Below are 21,461 nucleotides of genomic sequence, written 5' to 3' on the forward strand. Positions count from 1 at the left end.
GATCTAGGTCACACAGTGAAGAAATGGAATGTAAAGTTCTCCGTTGATGATCGAGACAGCTTCAATACCTTTCATATAAGACTGTAAGAGTGTAGACAGCTTATCACCCTTACTAATAATAATATGCTTAGGGCAGTGCCAGAGTTGCTAACGGATGATGCCATATTATAGTACCACAATGAGCAAACAGAATTACAAAGATGAAAAGCTTCATCGCTGCAGCAAGACAATTGTTTGGTCTGCGGCGAGATTTCTAACGAAGACTAGCGTCCAATGTGCAAATGCGATGCCAATATAATAGTAAGCCCGTGTGAAGTTAGTTGATGCAGAAAAAACGCATTGTTGCATTCTCATCATCCATGAATGAACCACAGAGTTAAGCTTGATCTGTTTGTACGTAATATACGGCTTAAGTTTTAACTGTGTCTGCACCACTGTGACATTGTTAACTGTAAGAATCTATACATTCAAGCCTTCAAGGCTGATCAAGCACTGCAAGTCAAAGCGAACTTCTAAAAGCCTCTTGAATTTGCTTGTCCAAAGTTATTGTCTTTTAGAGGCCTTAACCGGATCCAAAAGCCGCTGCCATGAGAACCAACGACCGTATGGTAGGTGCAAATCTCTTTAATTTGCTAATTCAGTTCGTGCAAGGTCAATAGGTGCATCAAAAGCTATTTAAGCAACAGGGGACTAAAGATATGGCTGATTACCGCAATGAAAGGAAAAGGCTAGGAAAAAATGGTAGCACCACTCGAGAGAAACCACACAAAGCAACAGAGATTGTGAAGAAGAAGAGGAGAATTCTCAGAGGGATTAATCCAAAGTCATCTGAAAGCCTAAGGGGCAAACCTCGATGCTTTGGCTATGACTCTACAAAGAATCATTGTCAGGATTGCCCAAATAATTTAAAAAACGCTAAATAAGGGGATAAAGCGAGAAAATGGCACTTTTTTTAATGCAGGTTATCAATCACTGATTATCAGGCACATTAGTCGTAGGTGTAAACAAAAAAAACGGGTTGCGTCAAATGTAACGCACCGCAGAAGTGAGAACTTCGGAAACATGTAAGTAGTTACGTTTGGTCCGTCTATCTGTCCATCCACGATTTTGCATTTTTTAAATAATTTTTAAGGTTATTGTGAGACAAAAAAATTAAGCATATAACCTACATATTTGTAATAATTTTGCAAATAAGCTTTAATTCTTCCAAACATTTTCTACCTTGATTTTACAAAGAAATATTAAAAATACTAAAATTTAAGGTAATGTCTGTACATAACTCAACGCTTTTCTTTTTATGTGCCATGATGTTTTTTTCCACTGTGAGAAACCTATGAAACTCGTTATTTTTTTTCTATCTAGCCTTCTTTTGAAGATACAGCGTATTTTGTAATATTTAAAGTTTATGGGCACGCATGACCATGGAAAATCATTTCTGCATTATTGTTATCCTGTACTAAACGTAATATAACTTTTCCCTTAAGTTTCACTCTTCATTTTCTAAAGATGCATCAAAAACTTCAAAAATTTAGGTTATGTTTTTTTTTAACTCAATACCACACTCTTTATGTTTATCACGACATTTTAAATCCCTCCAAAAATCTCGTAAAACTTGTTATTTGTACTCTATCTTGCTTTCTTTTAAAGATATGGCATTTTTTGTAATATTTAGAGGTTATACCATATTATAAGAACCCGTTTAATCAATACTAGCTATCTCTGCTACACATTTGCATAGTTTAAATAGAAAGTACACACACACACACTTATCATACATATACACTTTCATGGTTGCATCAATGCATCCATAATTCTGTTTCTGTAAACAAGATTCACACACATACACATGTGCATGTATGCACTATACATTGTAGACATGGACACTGTATGCATAGTAACATACTACATGATATTAGGAATATGCATACCACTACTTGCTAACTATGTATATGTATAGGAATCTGAACACGAACGGTGAGACTTGAGTGCTACCAAGCTGCAGTATATTATATATGTGTGTACGTACGTACGTACGTTTCTACCTATTTGGTCCCGAACCGAGGTGCGCCTAAAGAACTTCTCACTTTAAAAAGTGAATGCCGTATCGCAGCCTGATTTTTAGCTCTTTCCAAACATGGATATAATCATCCGTAAGCTCCATAGAGCTCATTTTATCTCATTACTAGACTCAAGCAGCGCATACCATCAGATACTATTGTCCAAGCGTTCGTGCAAGCTCACTGACTTTTTGGTGCCTGAAAAGAGACTGGTTTACTTTCGCTATGTGCCACGTGGCATTCAATCAGCCCCTTGCATATTTTAGTGGGTAACAGATAGATACCAATTCCAAACTTGATCCTTTTGCTGACGCTTATCTCGATGACATCATTATAGTCACTGAGACTTTTGAGGAGTCTTTAAAGTGGCTTGAATACGTGCCGAAAAGAATTGAGATAGCGGGGCTCACTATCAGCAAAGGAACAGGTGAATTCTGCCACAAGAAAGTTCACTACCTGAGCATTCTTGTTAACTACAAAGGTCTTCGCCCCGACCTCGTAAAAATTGAGTTAATATTGGCTTACGCATCGCCCCAAAATCTTCGACAGCTACACAGCTTTCTTGTTTAACCTCCGTGTACTGTAAGTTCTTTCCAGATAACGCCACTATCACTGACCCTCTTACTTGACTCCTGAAAAAGGACCATAAATTCGACTCCACCAACAAACAACAAAGTGTCTTTGAGCTTACAAAAGCTCCGATAGCTTCTATATCAATGTGACAGAGGCCTCTTAAAGACCCGTTGATAACTATTGAAATATATGCTACAAACTTCAGACTAGAAGCCTTCATCTCTGAAAATATGGAGAAATAGAATCGAATTATTAAGTACACAAGTCGTGGGTTAAGGTGCGTGAAAAAAAAAATTACAGCGTCGTAGAGAAAGTGTACCTAGCCGTACTATGGGTCATTCAAAAGTTTCGCCCGTATAAAGAGGGCAGCCAGTTTAAAGTCATTACAGACCACAGAAACCTGCGTTGGCTATGCAACTTGCACAGTCCTACCTTAAGATTCTCACGTTGGGCCCTCAAGCAACAAAACTATGACTTTGATATAGAGCAACAGAAAGGCATCCTGAATAACGTTTGCCATTCAGAAGAAATCAGCTCTTTTGCTTGCCCTTGCTACACAAGAAAGCTTAGGAGAATGCACAACAAGTTTAGAAGTATCAGGCTGAATACTATAACCTGCGCCGATAGGGAGTATAATTTCAAATAGGTGACAAGGTATGAAAAGAAAATTGTGCTCTGTCATCAGCCACCAAGAACTTTGCAGCAAAACTGGCCACCGAATTCATAGAGACGTACCATATCTTGAAGAACATTGACCCCAACTCGTATGGGATCCTGAGCCAAGATAGTAAGAGAGAAGGATCAACTCACGTACATCAGCTAAAGACCTACATGGCTGATAAGAGTACATCCAGTACTGAAGACGATAATGGAGAGGCGGTGTTACTCTTAGTACCAGTGGAGAAGAAGAGACCGGCAAAGTGTGATTTGCTAGGCACATGCTATCACGATGAAGTGAACATAGGTGTACTAACAGGCCTATGAAAGAAGCTGTGGCTACCTTTACGAGTGACGGACACAGTGTACCGCTAAAAATTGTACAGCCCGCACATTTTTTGTTTCATGGATTTCTTTTCCTTGGCCTAGGAATAGATCAAGTAAGCTACTCCACAGATATAGAATTATCCACAACGAAAGCGACAGTGCTTGACCTATCCATTTACCAACCAACCAAGCTAGCAGAGTTGTATTATATATTCTATTTTTGGCAAAGGCAGTCTCAAACCCAGATACTGACTTTGAAGGGTATGTTAACTCGCTGAAAAGCACTTGGACCTCTTTACCACACTTTAGCATCCCTTAGAGAGTGAGGGCTTAGAAGACTCCGGGCAGCCGTTATCAGGTCCTCTCCTACTATCAGCCTCGTCACTGTCCCCTTAACAGCGCAGTTTGACATAACTGAACGAGCAAAAAGACTAAGCCAAACTTGCGTTTAACGTGACCAGAGAAGAGGTAAGCCAGCATATTTGTGACGTCCATCACGCTCTACTGAAATTTAGCACTCACCTGGATGCTGCAGTGTATCAGAGGGTCACTAGACATATCCGAGCAGCCTTCGACTTCGATGACGCCATGAAAGAGTCGAGAGCACGTGTCCATCGATTTGCCACAGAGCTAGAAGCAAGGTCGTCTCAAGCGTGCCAAACTGAGTAACACTGCTCAAAAGAGAGACTAACAGTGAGCAGGTCCCAGTACTAACGCCTTCGACCCGACATCCCACTGCCTTGAGTATACCAGTACCTATAAGAATATCGTCTATTACTGGTGCGTTTTTTTCCTGGTAAATCATACGTACCGTTGCCCCCAAAGGCATTAGCATATGCTGTAGGATCGCCTGCCAGGAGGAAAGTGATGCCATGATGAAAACAGCCCAAAGACTGGGTGAAAATGAATAGAAAAAAGTTGCCATGGGGCCTTTTTTTAAGAAATACCTTTATGGGGACGTTATACGCTACAGTCACGATTTCAGAATTCTAACCTTAAGAAAATAAGTAACAGTAGTAGATGTAACAGTTTTTTTGAGGTATGAACCGGTGACCTGCCTACAAACTGAGAACATTACCCACTCTGCTATTAGTGGTCCCGATATAAAGAAATCAGTTACTTCTTATTGTAGTGTGGGTTCATAGCTTATTTAAAATGAAAGTATGTATTTACAATTAATTTATTTATTTAGCTTAATTATAAATTATATTAGTTATTCAATTATGTTTTTGATAAGCAAATTTTTGCAATTAATTTTTTCACAATTTAAAAGGTGGTATTTTTTAGCAGCGTAGCATTGCAATATTATAATAAATATAATAAATATTTGGTTAATGACTTATTTCCTTCACTTTTTTTCAAAATTTTAAGAAATTTTTGAAACAGCTTAAGACTGCGTATTTAAAAAATATTTATTAAATTTTGTTGCGTTTTATCCTTCAAAATTTTTTAATTCTTGGCTAAGATAATTTTTTGACTATAGGATGTTCATTAGAGTAAGCAAAGTGAAAATTAAAAGAGGTGAGAGGAGCGCAAAAATGCAGCACTGCTGGCAATTATTTTTCTTACCTTACATTCATGCTTTTACGCATACTTGACTGCCTTTTTTTGTTTTTTTTTTTCAAAAAACAACTTGTGGATCTGTTTGAAAGCGTAATAAATTTATCTAAAAGTGAATTTTTATTAAAAAAAAGTTTAGTGATTTCTACAAATTATATAAATTAATTTTTCGTTATACTTTAAAAAGGTTACATGTTGAATTAAGATTTTTTTAAATTTAAGATATAAAAACCTTGCGTAAGGGGTCTCAGGATCCCTGCCAGAAGCGAAGCTCCCTCATTTATATGTGACAGTGAAATATTATTTGGCATTAGTGATACTAATAATGTCTGTAGATACACACATACATATATATGCATACACACGCGTAAGCATACGCACACGCCCACACACCCACTTATCACACACTCACACACGTTTCTGGGACAAGTATCCAACAATATATTATTGAATAAGAAAGCACACATTTTTTGCTGAAAAAAGTGAATAATAAAAGCGTTAATATCCCTATAACAACAACAAATTTTAGCATTCAAACTAAATTAAAAAATTATCTATTATAACTAAAAAACTGCGCGTAATTTCCTCGATATTATCGTAAAAAAACAAAAATTGCACGTTATTACTCGTGCAAGATATTAAAAAAAACGTCCTGGCGCTAGAAAATTTTTAAACGTAAATTTTCTTTTTAACTGAAACACCCACCGTAATTTTTGCAACGGTTAACATTTCTGCTTTACTTGCGCAATAATTTCAGTACCTGTTTTTCTAATAAATCGTCAAAATAAAAACAAGAAATGGAAAAAGTAGTTATTTGCATCAGGACTCCGGGTATACCATAAACAAATAGATAGAAAAAGGGATAGAGATACATATATTAATGGAGTTCGTCTGCTATGGATTATGACAATCGGAGCAAAGAGAGCCATCAAGAGTTGTGTAAATATTTTTATGTATACGGTGCAGTGTGAATAATTTTTGAAATATATTATTTCTTCCTTCCTATATTATATAGTCGTAAGAGTTAGAGTGATGTTTTGACAGAAATAGAGACAAAATTTTTTTTATCAACAACCATGCACCTAAACTTGCACCACGCTAGTAGAATTTTATTAAGGTAGTTGTAAGTTAGACAGACGTTTCTTACGATTTCCTGTAACGTTTTAGCACAGCTACAGATTAATATTATTTATTATGAGCAAAAATTTGAAGAGGCCTAGCAGTACAGTTTTGGAGATATTAAAGATTTGATGATGAACTTTTAACACAGGAGAGGTAAAAAACGTGCATTCGGAGTGGAATATTAAAAAAAATTGTTAATAACTCTTAAACGCTTCTGGTGATTTTTCCAAAAAAAAATTGTATATCTTTGTTAAATAGTGTTTAAAGGTAAGTAACAAACAGTAGTACCAACTATAAGAAATAAGATTCTAAAATTATTGTTAAGCTACTTGATTTACCCTCATATTGAACAAAATGTTTGGGTTGGCATGCTGCGATACAGTTTTAATAATTTTATTTAAGCATGGAGGAAAAAAAAATCGGAAGAAGGTTGGACGTCCCGAAAAAATACCAAGAGTTCGCCAAAATAGTGGGAGGAAGTCTAGCTCTATTCAAAATAATTCGTGCACTGAAAAAAGCAGCAGCGCTGTGGAAGTAGGAGATAGTATGCACGTGGATAATGACGGCTTTTATAAAAAAAATGGCTAGTCGTCCAAAGGAATCCCCAAGAGTCCGTGAGAATAATGGAAGAAAACGAGTCGAAATTGAAGATGCTTCTCGTAATACGAGGCGCAGCAGAGCACTCGAATTACTTGAAAATGAAAATGTCAACATTAAAGTTCTAACAGTAGCATTACAGATAGCAGAAAAGCGATTGATTGCCGATGCATCTAACGATAATGTTGACGATATTAATGAGATGGAAGCAATGTAATCAGTTAAATTTTTTATTGATAGTCATTCATTGTGTGAACCAAGAGGTTGAGATGATACTCCGTTGAACGATTTGCACATAAGTAGTGTTTTTTTTTCAAGAGCAATAACAATCTTAATTCATATGAATGGGAAAACTTATTAAATATTGAGACTTTGAAAATTTTTTAATAATAATTGAGAGTTAAACATTTCGAGTCTTTGATAGTTACTGTTGTGTTAAACTTTTACTTTTTATGCGTACGTAGTAACTATTATGACGACTGAAAAAACCGTCCATCTAACAACTGACCAAACTAACAATAATTTTTTTTTTATTCGAGGTGGATAATGTGATTGCATGTAATGTATCTAACGTAATTTAATATGTTAGTGTTTTTAATAATAAATAAAAGTATTAAAATACTATGTTTCATAAGACATTTGAACAATAAAAAAGTATAACCTTCGAAAAAAAGTTTTTTTAATGTATTATATTTTTTATTGTTACAATAAGTAATATTTTTGTTTCTAAAAGACATTCTCGTACCTATATATTGCTTTTTCACCGAGTTAATAGTGCCTGGTTCCCGTGACGATAGTGCCTGACAAATGGGCATTATTGTCTTTTTTTCGAGGCTTTTGTTTTCTGAAGCTCATTTAAACTGACCAATTTACTTTTTTTAATAATGATAGCTTCTCATTCTTAAAGGCGTTCCCTTAGTAATCTAATTTTGTAATTAAAGAAAAAAAAATGCTACGTTGTAATAAAGCAGTAGACTTAAGGTTACAATCGTACCTGAAATTGTTCCACAGATTTTTCTACAGTGTCAGACACCATTTCAAAAGGACCGTTAAAGCAGCATAAGCAGCAGCAGTCATTTGATAGCTTGACAGTTGCATTACTCATTAAACATTCATAATTTCAAAGTTGTTAAGTATCAAGTGGCTTGAATTGAAGTAACCTTATAGTTTTGACATACAATTATTTCATACAAGCTTCCATGTTTTAAGTATATCTTCGAAATTTACTAAAACTTTTTAATGTACCTTGTATGTCTGTAAGATTTTATCCAAACGATAAATTTTTGTATGAAATTGGGCCAGTCAAAAATAACATGATTTTTATAGTCATTAAGATAAAAAACATTTTATTAGCAGTTAAATTTAACAGCTAAGCAACGTTAAACAAGCAATTTCTATAATATCAAAAATCTGGTCAGAAACAATGATGTTCCACTTGCTTTTATCTTAAATAACGCCCTCCACGCTCTTAACACAATATCGTATAGTTTTTTGGACGATGTGTGATTGTTAAAACCATAAGATAATAATTAGCACCATTAATTTTTCATATTAATGGTAAAAAAAAAAAATAATAACCCACGATTTACTATTTAAGTTTTTTTTGGTTCCCACTTGTGTTAGAAAAACCTCCAATTCTATTTGGAACTTTCGAATAATCTTTACCAAATTTTATAGACATCTCAGTCAATTTTAAAGCACACACGCATTCTTTGGGAGAACACCTTAAGCATGTTTCATATAATAAGCAATAATACATTGTTCTATTCTTATTAAATATCGTTTTCAGCAACCCATCATCTTACCGTAGACTTCTTAGCCAAGGGCACTTTGAGGTCACGCTACCGTCTTTAACATAGTACTGAAGAATGATGTATAACTTTGCAAGTATTTTCTTTCTCTTAATTATACTCGATCTTTTCACACGTAAATTGCCTTTTTATTAAAAATAGTAGTAGCCTTAAAAAAATCTAGGCCTTCCAAGATACTATCAATCGGATAAATCTTGGTTTTCGTTATATTTTTAAGAGTATATTCTTTACGTTATACTTGTTGTTTGAAGTTTTTGAACATCTCTTATATTTAGCTTTATCATCTTAGAAATCATCTTAGTTAGTAAAACTCTTTTTCAGAGCCAGACAATCATCTATCAAGTTTTAATGAAAGCAGATTTTAATGTTTCCTCTGACAAAGTTGTATCAGTCTATTTAAAAACTTGTATGGAATGATTACAAACATTATTAGAAATATTGTTCATACCACTATATAATCTTTCAATTTGAGGTTATTAATCATCTCTCTCATAGCTTAAGTATTGTATATTACTCTCAACAGTTTAAAAATCAAAAAGTATTTCTATACCAGTCAGATTCGTTATATCACTTGGTCTTTTTATAAGTCTTAGAGTTTCCTTTTCTACGTCTTTAACGCTTAAACATAGTTAAAAATTTACAATGAACCTTTGTTTCGCACAAAATTAAATACTGCTAGAATAACTAAGACGTCTTCAGATGTATCTTGCTATTCTGATTATATATCAGTGTTTACTGGCGAGACATAAGTACTGCTTATTAATGGTAGAGGTGCCTGGTTAACTAAATCTGCTGTGATAACTAAAGAAATAGGATACTATATAATGTAGAAAAAGTAGTTGTATAAATTGTGCCTTACCAGATCAATCTATTTTTTTAGTTTACGAAGAAAAATCGCAAAAGTTTGAAATTTTCTTTTTATTTTTTTGTATTTTCGATTTGAAAAACTTGCCTTACATCTTAAATGATCTCAGATAGAGTTGTCAAACAAAATTTTAAAAAATCAATTTACAAACAATTACGTACAGTTTTTCAAACAAAACGGAAGTTTCTTACGATTTTTATAGAATTTCGTGTAAACGATTACACGTTAATTTTGACTAACCATGTTTTTATTTAAATTATCTTCGATGACTCTATCATAAATCCTTTGAGGAATAGAAAGCGTTTTGCATATGTTCAATCAAACATAATTCTAAGAACATTTGTACTGTGGTTTTCATGAAAATTGAAATCGTAGATTCATGTGATATGGCATAATTTATACAGCGTTAGCTTATTCTATGTTGACGTTGGCTTGTGCAGTTGTGCTAAGGTCAAAACACGCTCACATTCTCGCACTGATACTTTTTTGTCTATAAAAGCTGTCTTACGTTAAATACTTGTCTTATTTATTTAATTTTGTATCGTCATCAGCATGAATTTCTAAGTGTTATTGATTACAATCAGTCTAGTTTATGTCAATTGAATTCCTTATATTTTTGCAAAGTGTTACTGTAACTTCTGTTTATTTATTGTATTTATCTGTTTCATCTGTATATTGCATAGTATCTTTTGAGCGACAAAATTATTAAAATGGGAGTTTTTTGAAATAACTTTCAGAGTGTGGTTAATACTGTTTATACGTGCTTCTGTTGTCTTGGGAATTAAAGATAAATTTTTTGAGTCCTGATTGATTTAAATTTATCTAGTGTTAATCAACTGCAAGGCAGGAGAAAGTTTCCAAAAATTTTGAGTATTTTATACTAAAAAAAAAAAAACATTCTAGCCTCTTTCAAGTATTGAAATCACTATCTAAAACTAACAAAAAATGTTTTCATTAGTAACATTTTGTAGATTTCAAGATATTCCATTTATTTATTAAAAGATCTATGATTAATTATGAAACATTATTGAAAATAGTGTTGAACAGTGTACATTGGTTCGTCGAGACATCTGTGTCACGGATCTACTATGGGCCTATCAGTTAAATGATTTTGACACCTAAAACGACGTAAAGAACATTATTTTTTTTTAAGCAGAGTTTCTGGCCAATAACTTAACAATAAATAAATGTTTTAGAATGATTTAAAAAAAATTTGAATTGCTAGTAATTTACACAAATTAAAAAAAAAGATTCCTGTAGGATGTATGTAAAAGCTGAGATCATTTTTTAATTTAAATAATAAAAAACAATTAAAGTGTCAAATTTACTCATCCGTATTGATTTAAAGTGAAGAATATAGAAGATATAAATAATTTTCCCTTAAATATTGTAATAGGGGTTCATTTTTCTTTTATTAATTATAACATGGACTTTGAGTCAATAAAAAGCATTTTTTCTTTGAATTATTGATGGAGATAACATAAATTTTCAGCCTCATCACGTTATTCATTTAACAACAAGCTGTTTTATAAGGAAAAAGAAAGTTGACACATTCATGACATTTCCAAGAATAATGAAATCCCAGACTTGCAGAGCAAGCTGACAAAACATGTATGTAAGTTTGTGAGACCATATGAGACCAGCAATTGCCAGATTAGCTGCTTATATTCGCGCTTCTTTCACTTTTCTAAGCTTTTCCCATGGTAACTGTGTAAGGAATATCATTATCACGAATGGAATAATTATCAAAGAATAAAACACAATAAAAATCAAGTATTGTGTTAGTACAGTACAAGAAAATGTTTTTTTTAATTTTGAAAAAATATGAAAAATTGTATAAACAATTATATAATAACTGTCAATGTTAAAAATTATTAATGAATGAATAATTATTTAATAATAAATTAGGAACGTGCTCAGCTAAAATATACTAATTTCCAAATTTTTTAAAAAATATTTCAAAATAAAACATTTATAGAAGGTTCATTATTTATTAATTTAATTTATAATTAAATAAAATAAGTTAATATACATTAAAAAAAATTGGCATGAAAAATAAGTTACAGGTTACATCATAAGATGCAGGAATAGAATTTTCTATATTGGGACTGTTCATAGCAGAGTGGGTAAGGGCCGCAACTAGTATGCAGAATATTTGGGATTCAAATCTCTTGAGAAACAGATTTTTTTTTTTTTTTTTTAATTTTTTTCATGTAAACCACAGTACAAATGTTCTTAGAATTATGTTTGATTGAACATATGCAAAACGCTTTCTATTCCTCAAAGGATTTATGATAGAGTCATCGAAGATAATTTAAATAAAAACATGGTTAGTCAAAATTAACGTGTAATCGTTTACACGAAATTCTATAAAAATCGTAAGAAACTTCCGTTTTGTTTGAAAAACTGTACGTAATTGTTTGTAAATTGATTTTTTAAAATTTTGTTTGACAACTCTATCTGAGATCATTTAAGATGTAAGGCAAGTTTTTCAAATCGAAAATACAAAAAAATAAAAAGAAAATTTCAAACTTTTGCGATTTTTCTTCGTAAACTAAAAAAATAGATTGATCTGGTAAGGCACAATTTATACAACTACTTTTTCTACATTATATAGTATCCTATTTCTTTAGTTATCACAGCAGATTTAGTTAACCAGGCACCTCTACCATTAATAAGCAGTACTTATATCTCGCCAGTAAACACTGATATATAATCAGAATAGCAAGATACATCTGAAGACGTCTTAGTTATTCTAGCAGTATTTAATTTTGTGCGAAACAAAGGTTCATTGTAAATTTTTAACTATGTTTAAGCGTTAAAGACGTAGAAAAGGAAACTCTAAGACTTATAAAAAGACCAAGTGATATAACGAATCTGACTGGTATAGAAATACTTTTTGATTTTTAAACTGTTGAGAGTAATATACAATACTTAAGCTATGAGAGAGATGATTAATAACCTCAAATTGAAAGATTATATAGTGGTATGAACAATATTTCTAATAATGTTTGTAATCATTCCATACAAGTTTTTAAATAGACTGATACAACTTTGTCAGAGGAAACATTAAAATCTGCTTTCATTAAAACTTGATAGATGATTGTCTGGCTCTGAAAAAGAGTTTTACTAACTAAGATGATTTCTAAGATGATAAAGCTAAATATAAGAGATGTTCAAAAACTTCAAACAACAAGTATAACGTAAAGAATATACTCTTAAAAATATAACGAAAACCAAGATTTATCCGATTGATAGTATCTTGGAAGGCCTAGATTTTTTTAAGGCTACTACTATTTTTAATAAAAAGGCAATTTACGTGTGAAAAGATCGAGTATAATTAAGAGAAAGAAAATACTTGCAAAGTTATACATCATTCTTCAGTACTATGTTAAAGACGGTAGCGTGACCTCAAAGTGCCCTTGGCTAAGAAGTCTACGGTAAGATGATGGGTTGCTGAAAACGATATTTAATAAGAATAGAACAATGTATTATTGCTTATTATATGAAACATGCTTAAGGTGTTCTTCCAAAGAATGCGTGTGTGCTTTAAAATTGACTGAGATGTCTATAAAATTTGGTAAAGATTATTCGAAAGTTCCAAATAGAATTGGAGGTTTTTCTAACACAAGTGGGAACCAAAAAAAACTTAAATAGTAAATCGTGGGTTATTATTTTTTTTTTTTACCATTAATATGAAAAATTAATGGTGCTAATTATTATCTTATGGTTTTAACAATCACACATCGTCCAAAAAACTATACGATATTGTGTTAAGAGCGTGGAGGGCGTTATTTAAGATAAAAGCAAGTGGAACATCATTGTTTCTGACCAGATTTTTGATATTATAGAAATTGCTTGTTTAACGTTGCTTAGCTGTTAAATTTAACTGCTAATAAAATGTTTTTTATCTTAATGACTATAAAAATCATGTTATTTTTGACTGGCCCAATTTCATACAAAAATTTATCGTTTGGATAAAATCTTACAGACATACAAGGTACATTAAAAAGTTTTAGTAAATTTCGAAGATATACTTAAAACATGGAAGCTTGTATGAAATAATTGTATGTCAAAACTATAAGGTTACTTCAATTCAAGCCACTTGATACTTAACAACTTTGAAATTATGAATGTTTAATGAGTAATGCAACTGTCAAGCTATCAAATGACTGCTGCTGCTTATGCTGCTTTAACGGTCCTTTTGAAATGGTGTCTGACACTGTAGAAAAATCTGTGGAACAATTTCAGGTACGATTGTAACCTTAAGTCTACTGCTTTATTACAACGTAGCATTTTTTTTTCTTTAATTACAAAATTAGATTACTAAGGGAACGCCTTTAAGAATGAGAAGCTATCATTATTAAAAAAAGTAAATTGGTCAGTTTAAATGAGCTTCAGAAAACAAAAGCCTCGAAAAAAAGACAATAATGCCCATTTGTCAGGCACTATCGTCACGGGAACCAGGCACTATTAGCTCGGTGAAAAAGCAATATATAGGTACGAGAATGTCTTTTAGAAACAAAAATATTACTTATTGTAACAATAAAAAATATAATACATTAAAAAAACTTTTTTTCGAAGGTTATACTTTTTTATTGTTCAAATGTCTTATGAAACATAGTATTTTAATACTTTTATTTATTATTGAAAACACTAACATATTAAATTACGTTAGATACATTACATGCAATCACATTATCCACCTCGAATAAAAAAAAAATTATTGTTAGTTTGGTCAGTTGTTAGATGGACGGTTTTTTCAGTCGTCATAATAGTTACTACGTACGCATAAAAAGTAAAAGTTTAACACAACAGTAACTATAAAAGACTCGAAATGTTTAACTCTCAATTATTATTAAAAAATTTTCAAAGTCTTAATATTTAATAAGTTTTCCCATTCATATGAATTAAGATTGTTATTGCTCTTGAAAAAAAAAACACTACTTATGTGCAAATCGTTCAACGGAGTATCATCTCAACCTCTTGGTTCACACAATGAATGACTATCAATAAAAAATTTACATTTTTTCTTTGGACTCAAACTCATTGGCAGCTTTCTTTTCAAATTTTCATCGATTAGATTTTCATTCAAAATTTTTGATGAAGTAATCTGTGGTTAAACTTCGCGCTTTTTTCGTGGCTTCTCTTTAATATCCTTATTTTTATGCTTGAGTAGCTGCTGAATATTCTGACTATCAATGACAAGCATAGAACTCTTTTTTTGTCTTTCTTGGTGGTTGACTAGATGCATGCAGAGATCTCTTGCTACAATACACACTTAAGTTCGGTGGTTCCGATTCTTTACCAAGGCTTTGTCTTACAGCAGTCGATGAGATTTATGTGAGTTGTAGTGGGGATGAAGCTATTTCCAAAGTTTCATTCTGAAAAATTCAGAATATTTTTGTAAATAAGCCTGTAAGAATTAGTTGGGGGACGTTTGTTCAAACAAAATAAAATATCTTTAACTTATCAAAAAACTTATTAGCGGAGCTATGTATGGCAACAGTATTTTGACTTCAGGTTCCTGCAAATTCTGGTTAGTGGTGTGAGTGCAATCAATAAAACGAGCAAGATTATTCGATGACAAATCAATACGATTGCTTGACTAAGGAATTGCAATTTTACTTCTGTTATCTGCATGCTCAGGTAATACATTATTTGTAACTTTTACAAAAGCAGTTGCATCTTACGAACCTACAATAACATTTTACAAACATGTTATAATAAAGGCATCAATCAGCTGATACTTTCATTTTTAAAACTTACTAGAGGTTTCCACATTACTTGATCTTCGACTTTCTATCTGCTAAGATTCGTCGTTAAATTTATGGATGTTCGAAGGGTGTGACGTGGTAGCTAAAGCTATAACGTCACTATATACCTACATCTTTGGGTAAGTCATCGGTGGCTACCAAGTCCTATAATAATGTATATATTTGGTATGCAAATATATTCTTGACACATTGTTTAATGTGTGTTCTTGGTACCACGAACTACAAGCCAAGAGGAAAGAGAAGAGCTTCAGGTCATGAGAGAAGTTGAATATGTGTGAGGTATGGTTAAGTGAGTGTGTGTAAAAAAGAGAAGAGAGATGGATAAGCTTGCGACGCGTCGGAAACAAGCCAAGGGCTGGTTTGTCGCATTAAATACTTAGTTTTAGAAACCTCTAACGATTTACCGATTTTTAGGAGCATTGGTAGTTGGAAGATACAAAGGGAGGGGTGTGCGCACTTACGTAGATTTACTGCATAGCGCAATCAGTATGGCACGAGGCATCAGAGAGGGCAGAGCGTGAAGACCAGAGTCGAGAATTACAGGGAAGGTGACAGGTGACATAGAAAAGAAAAGCAGACAGACAGAGAGAGAGATTTGATTTGATTTGAAAGTTATTCATTTATGCCAAGGGCATTACACCCGAATGGCAAAAGAGAGAGAGAGAGAGAGAGAGAGAGAAAGAGAGAACCAGAGGAGGGGGGTACCCAGCGAGACGAAAGGGCAGGTGCCGCGAAGGGAATCACCGGAAACTATCAGTGTGACCAAGCCATCACCAAGACTAGGATGAGCCCCAGGTAGTGCAGCGTAATTGTAAGGATATTATAAAGGTACTGGACATAGAATACTAGAGTCATATACGGGTATAGAGATGTCTGGGTGATCCGAGCGAACGAGTGTGTGAGTACATATGGGGATAGGGTGAATGTTAGAGGCGCATAAGTGTGTGCGAGATTTCTTGGGTTAGTGACGCGCGCGAGAATGGTGAAAGTTACGAGGTGTGCACGACATGGTGCATCTGAGCGTAGTATATGCGTGGGTTTGTAACGTAGGTGTGGGCCTCTAACAGCCGAGCCAAAGAGAAGCTTGACAGCGAGAATGACCGGAATACATACATCGTGTGGCATACTGACCTTGAAGGCACTGTGTATCAATGCTCATATTTATAGTGAAGAGAAAGAGAAAATACGTTGTATTTCAAGAATGTGTAGAGGACGAATAAATAGCATTAAAGCGCTGTGAAGCTTATATTTGTGACTGGATTCATTTGTTATGAGTGCCCCCATTTTCCCCTTTCTAATTTCCATTTATGAGTGTTTGGCGTTCGCGGGCTGGATACCTGTGGCAGATCTCCTGGAGGAGAAGAATCCAGTGGTAGGAACTCGGTAAGTAATGTACGTAAGAGAATTTTTTTGACAGGATCTGGGTGGCTATTTATGAGCTGAAAAATCCTCGTCACAAGAGTATTATCCAAGCTTTTTCAAAAGCATTCATTGCAGTCTTAAGTGTTTAGGCTTTAGTCCATACTTTTCCAAATAGAAATAATACATTTTTTAACTGTACCCTTCCTCTATTTCCATCTCGTTGAAACCATGAGACTTCTTTTACATAGTAGTGTGACAAAGGCTTCATGAATAAAATATCCAAGGGCTGCAATCAGTGTGTACAATGGGGCAGAAAATAGAGGATGTGCTCACCATTAGCTTTGCCAAGTTCTGCAACTTCTAAGCGCTTTACATGAGTTGAATGAACGTCCAGCAATGACAACACTGGATTTTTAATGGATACATTTGAAAAAGTAAACAACTTTTTAAATCACTTGGTAAAAAACTCAGTTTGCATCCTCCCAGATTTATGAAATTCAGCCCATGCATTGGCAGGGAAACCATTCAAGAAAGAATCGTAAGTTTCACTCGAGGAAATATGAGCATAGGTTGCATGAATGTACCCACAGCAGACATGCAGATTATTGTTGTGATGGTCTCACCTTTCTTTTTGAGGTGGTCTCAACTTGCTTTTAACCTCTTGTGGCAACAATTTTGAATGCTGATTTGGGCACAATAAAGACTTGTGTTTCATGCATATTCCATACATTAGCTTTATTTAACTTGAATTTGTCCATGATTGTTGTGAGTAAAGAGCAAACTGTGTTAACTTCAACTGAATTAAAGCTGTTAGCCATTGCTGCAGGTATAGGATTTGCTGTCTTTTAGGAAAGTTTGTCTGTTTATAATACTCCTCAATCAGTCTTTGTCTCCTACGTCTATGGAAAAAGCAAAAAAACTGAAACAAAGATTAGAAGGCAAATATTTATATTAGTAATTCTATAAATATGTACATATTTACGTGAATACGTCATAATTTTAAGTCAAGTAAGTCACAAAAAATTACCATTCTCTTTTTAAAACACTGAGAAGCTTTTTAAGTTTCAGTGTAATTAGTTTTCTTACTTCGATTATATTTACAGAGGTTTAGTCGGTTTTGAGGAGATGTATTTACTCACTGAAAAAAAAAAATGTTGTACTTTTACATGCTTGAAGAACGCATAAATTTTTTAAATATTTCTTACCAGCCAAATATTCAAGAAACAAATTTTCGAAATAGCACTATCCAACATTGCTCTTATCTGTGAGAGTGATTGTTCAGCCTTTGTTGCACAAATTTCGAGGCAAGAGATGTATTCATGATAAGGAAAAAAATCGAATGGATAGCTTAACTCCTAAGAAAGACTCTTGTATAAAAAAATGTGTACTTTATCAGGCATTTAGAAAAAGTATCTGTACAAACGTAAACAAAGTCACGAGCAAGTTCTATGTCAAGTGTATGAGAGACAACCGAGCATTGTCTACTTTCAGCTAATATTTTTATATGGAGCGAAGCGTCTTTACAAAATTGCTTTTAGAATTTATTAAACTTGAAATCATCGTCTGAACTTTGGCACAGTCCTCCTTAAGAATAATACTGTTCAAAAAAAGCCTGTTTTAAGAAAATTTATAACACACTTCTGTTAACGAAAACTGAGTCTCCTTCTTTTTTTTTAAGGTTAATTTTTATCGTGCAAGCAACATGTTTTTAAGTTTTTTACATGAGCTATTGGAAACGAGCTGCTTTAAAGTAGGTACGAATATTTTTTCATAATATTTAATGATTTAACCTTTGAGCACTGACAAGTTAAACACAGTTATGCAGTGGGTGGACATTTCTATGCACAGTTAGTACAACTCACTTCAACACATTGTCTTATGGAAGCCCTCGCATACCTGCTCACCACTCCCTAGAAAACAGCCAAAAAATCTCGTCTTCATATCTGCAATGCAAGCAAGCAGTAACTCTTCCTAAGCCGTTGTAGAAACTTTAACAAATCTTGATGCTGTAAAAATAAGTCGTTATTAATTATCACATAATAATCAAACAATTTTTTAATGAACTAACTGTTAAGAGATGGATGCTGCAGACTATTAATTCTTGATTGCAATCTTGATCTACGAGCTCCATAAGCATCTGCCAAACTTTTAATCTTTTTCCGTCAAGAATTTTTTTTACCATCAGATGGATTGATTCCTCAGAATAGGATTTACGTTAACTTTTTTGTTTATATTCACTTACCATTGCTCTGTGTGCTAATTGATTTAATAAAAAACCATCCATTATAAAAACAAGTGGCTAAATTTGGTTTGTTTATATTACGTGAAGGTTATGTTCACTTGCTCGGCACTGGCCTGCTGATTTTAAAGTTGTAGTGCTGACCGTGACGATCCTGCCCTATTGTGAGTGACAATAGTGCCTGATAGGGGGGAAGGGTTTAAAATTATTACAACTTTTTTTTTATACAATCTAGAGTAATTACACAGAAAGCAGCTTAAAGTAGAAGGTTGAATTTATAAAATACAATTGAACTAAATTGACTTAAAGGATTATGTAGTTATCATACAAATAATTCAAAAACTAGAGAAACCATTTTTTTTACTATCAGAATTTACGAGCTTGCTGTGGAATTTTAGCACAATTTATTCCTTCTCTACTCATTGACGTGTATAGTGAGTGTGATAGAAAATAATTTTTAACTGTTTATATATAAAAAAGTTTTATTTGTTAAAAGGAAGTACGTGTGACGAGTTGACCCTTGGTGATGATTGTACGCGACCCTCCTTTATATAATTTCACGTCTTCTGGTTCTCGGTTAGTAAAAATTTTCACTCACACAGCAAGCAGTAATTTTCACTAACGGAGTACCAGGGACGTAAACTTTTTTTTTTTAATTCAACGTCTGTGAGGAATTCGATTAAGAGTCATTATTTGTAACTCTGTAAAGATATCAATGCCTATGTGCACTTACATGAGTGTGCGATGCAGCTACACGTGAACTGTGAGTGCGTGTGTTAATAGAGGTCTTCAATGCCACAAGAGTATGCTCCAAACAGAGTTTCTCAAACTCAATGTGTTAAGAATATATATTATCATTGCAACTGCAACTTGAAACCATTAATCTAGAAATAAGCTTGAAAAATGGCCTATCTACTTCCATGAAAAATTTGTAAAAAAGGCTAGTGACATTTTTTAATACTTGCTAAAATAAGGGAAACGATAAAGATATGGACTTATTTTTTAACTGCTCTTATCATCATCTGTTACTTGCAAATTATGTCAAATAAACTATTTTTATACAAATTTTATGACTAAAAGTGATTAGATTTATCGAACTATATAAAATTTTTTACAGTATTGTCAATGCAAACAACTGCAGTAAGTTCTACAAGGGTTTTTCGAAGTTGCCTCGTGGCTTGGACAATAGCCTGATATGTGTTCTAGACAAAAATATTACCAGAAGTTCTGATACCTGTCAAGGAGATAGTGGTGGACCCTTATTACTAAAGGGTACAAGTACTCATACAGTAATTGGAGTCACCTCTTTTGGACAGAGCTGTGGCAGCCGTGCACCAGCTGTTTATACATCTGTCTATTACTATCTTGACTGGATTGAAAAAATTGTTTGGCAAAATCAAATGATGGGGTTTTAATTAATTATTATTGAAAAACACTAAGACATAATAAAATAATTAACTTGTTAAAAAAAAAATTGATACAAAGACCCTTGCTTTATTATACGACTTCATACTGAGTAAAAAAAATATTGTAATAGAGAACAACATTGAAAACTTTATACTACACGTACATTTCCATTTTATAATACTGTATTTCAACATAAAGCTGCAATAAAATTAGTTTAAGTTTGTAAAATCTTTGAAAATATCGTACATTATTTGTTAGACTTATTATATACATGCAAGTTTGATAATAAGTCTTTTAATACATAATAAATAAAAAAATGAAAAATAAAAATTTGTTGAATCCCTCTCTTTGTAGACATTATCTTCTTTTCCTTTTACGCTTTAATGTTGTAATACTTACTTATTCAATAACCCTTACAAACTACAGAAGTATTGTTACAGAAACCATTTTAGAAGTTGTCTGTAAGTCACCCACGGTTTCCAACAGAAAAATAAGGCATAAATAAAAAATCAAAGAATAAGGAACAAGAGAATTTAAAGTGACTAAAATGTATCACTGATTATGACTATGCTATGTTAAGTTTGAATCGTTTTTCAAGTCTTGCAAGAAATCGTTAAAAAATGAAAGCCAGTTTAAAAGTGTAGGGAAAGTGAGAAGTCAACAAATAGCAATGACTTGTAAAAAATTTTATAAAATACATACTGTTATTTGAACTGACATTTATGTTTTAACTGCTTTGATTTATATGTACATAAAAAATGACAAGAAAAAATTTTAGTTTAACAGTGGTTCACGTGCCTTAAAAAAAAAGTGCAAGTTTCCATATCAGCATCTTTTAATGTTGTTGAGTAATTAGTTAATATTCACAGTCCTAAACTTCGTATGACTTTCGGCTGTTTTATATACTTATTGCTTTTAGATAAAAATATATTGTTTAATAAACGGCCCTAAAATATTAGTCAATATGCTATAAATAACAACAACAAAAAATTTGACAATTTCTTTTTTTTTTTTTTCTATCTATAGTCTTTGATTACAGTAACCTTGCAATTTTAACGATCGCATCTGGGCAACCAACATCTCAAGGTAGCTCCCGTCTCTACTTCT

At 32.9% G+C, this 21,461-nt stretch overlaps 1 protein-coding gene across 3 annotated transcripts in view; it reads left to right on the forward strand.

Moving 5' to 3' along the window:
- LOC106641650 (chymotrypsin-2-like) overlaps positions 1–20,656 on the forward strand; it is a 302,182-nt gene extending 281,526 nt beyond the window's left edge. For all 3 annotated transcript variants that reach the window (XM_089593855.1, XM_089593853.1, XM_089593854.1), the window contains one exon: positions 20,065–20,656. In XM_089593855.1, coding sequence (XP_089449981.1) covers positions 20,065–20,362 — 298 coding nt within the window. In that variant the 3' untranslated portion in view covers positions 20,363–20,656. The remainder of the gene's footprint in view (positions 1–20,064) is intronic.
- Positions 20,657–21,461: the final 805 nt, after the last annotated feature.

Source organism: Copidosoma floridanum, unplaced genomic scaffold (genome assembly GCF_036245765.1).
Source record: "Copidosoma floridanum isolate Cflo_tuat_1 unplaced genomic scaffold, Cflo_Japanese_pri ptg000020l, whole genome shotgun sequence".
In the NCBI taxonomy this organism is placed as follows: domain Eukaryota; kingdom Metazoa; phylum Arthropoda; class Insecta; order Hymenoptera; family Encyrtidae; genus Copidosoma; species Copidosoma floridanum.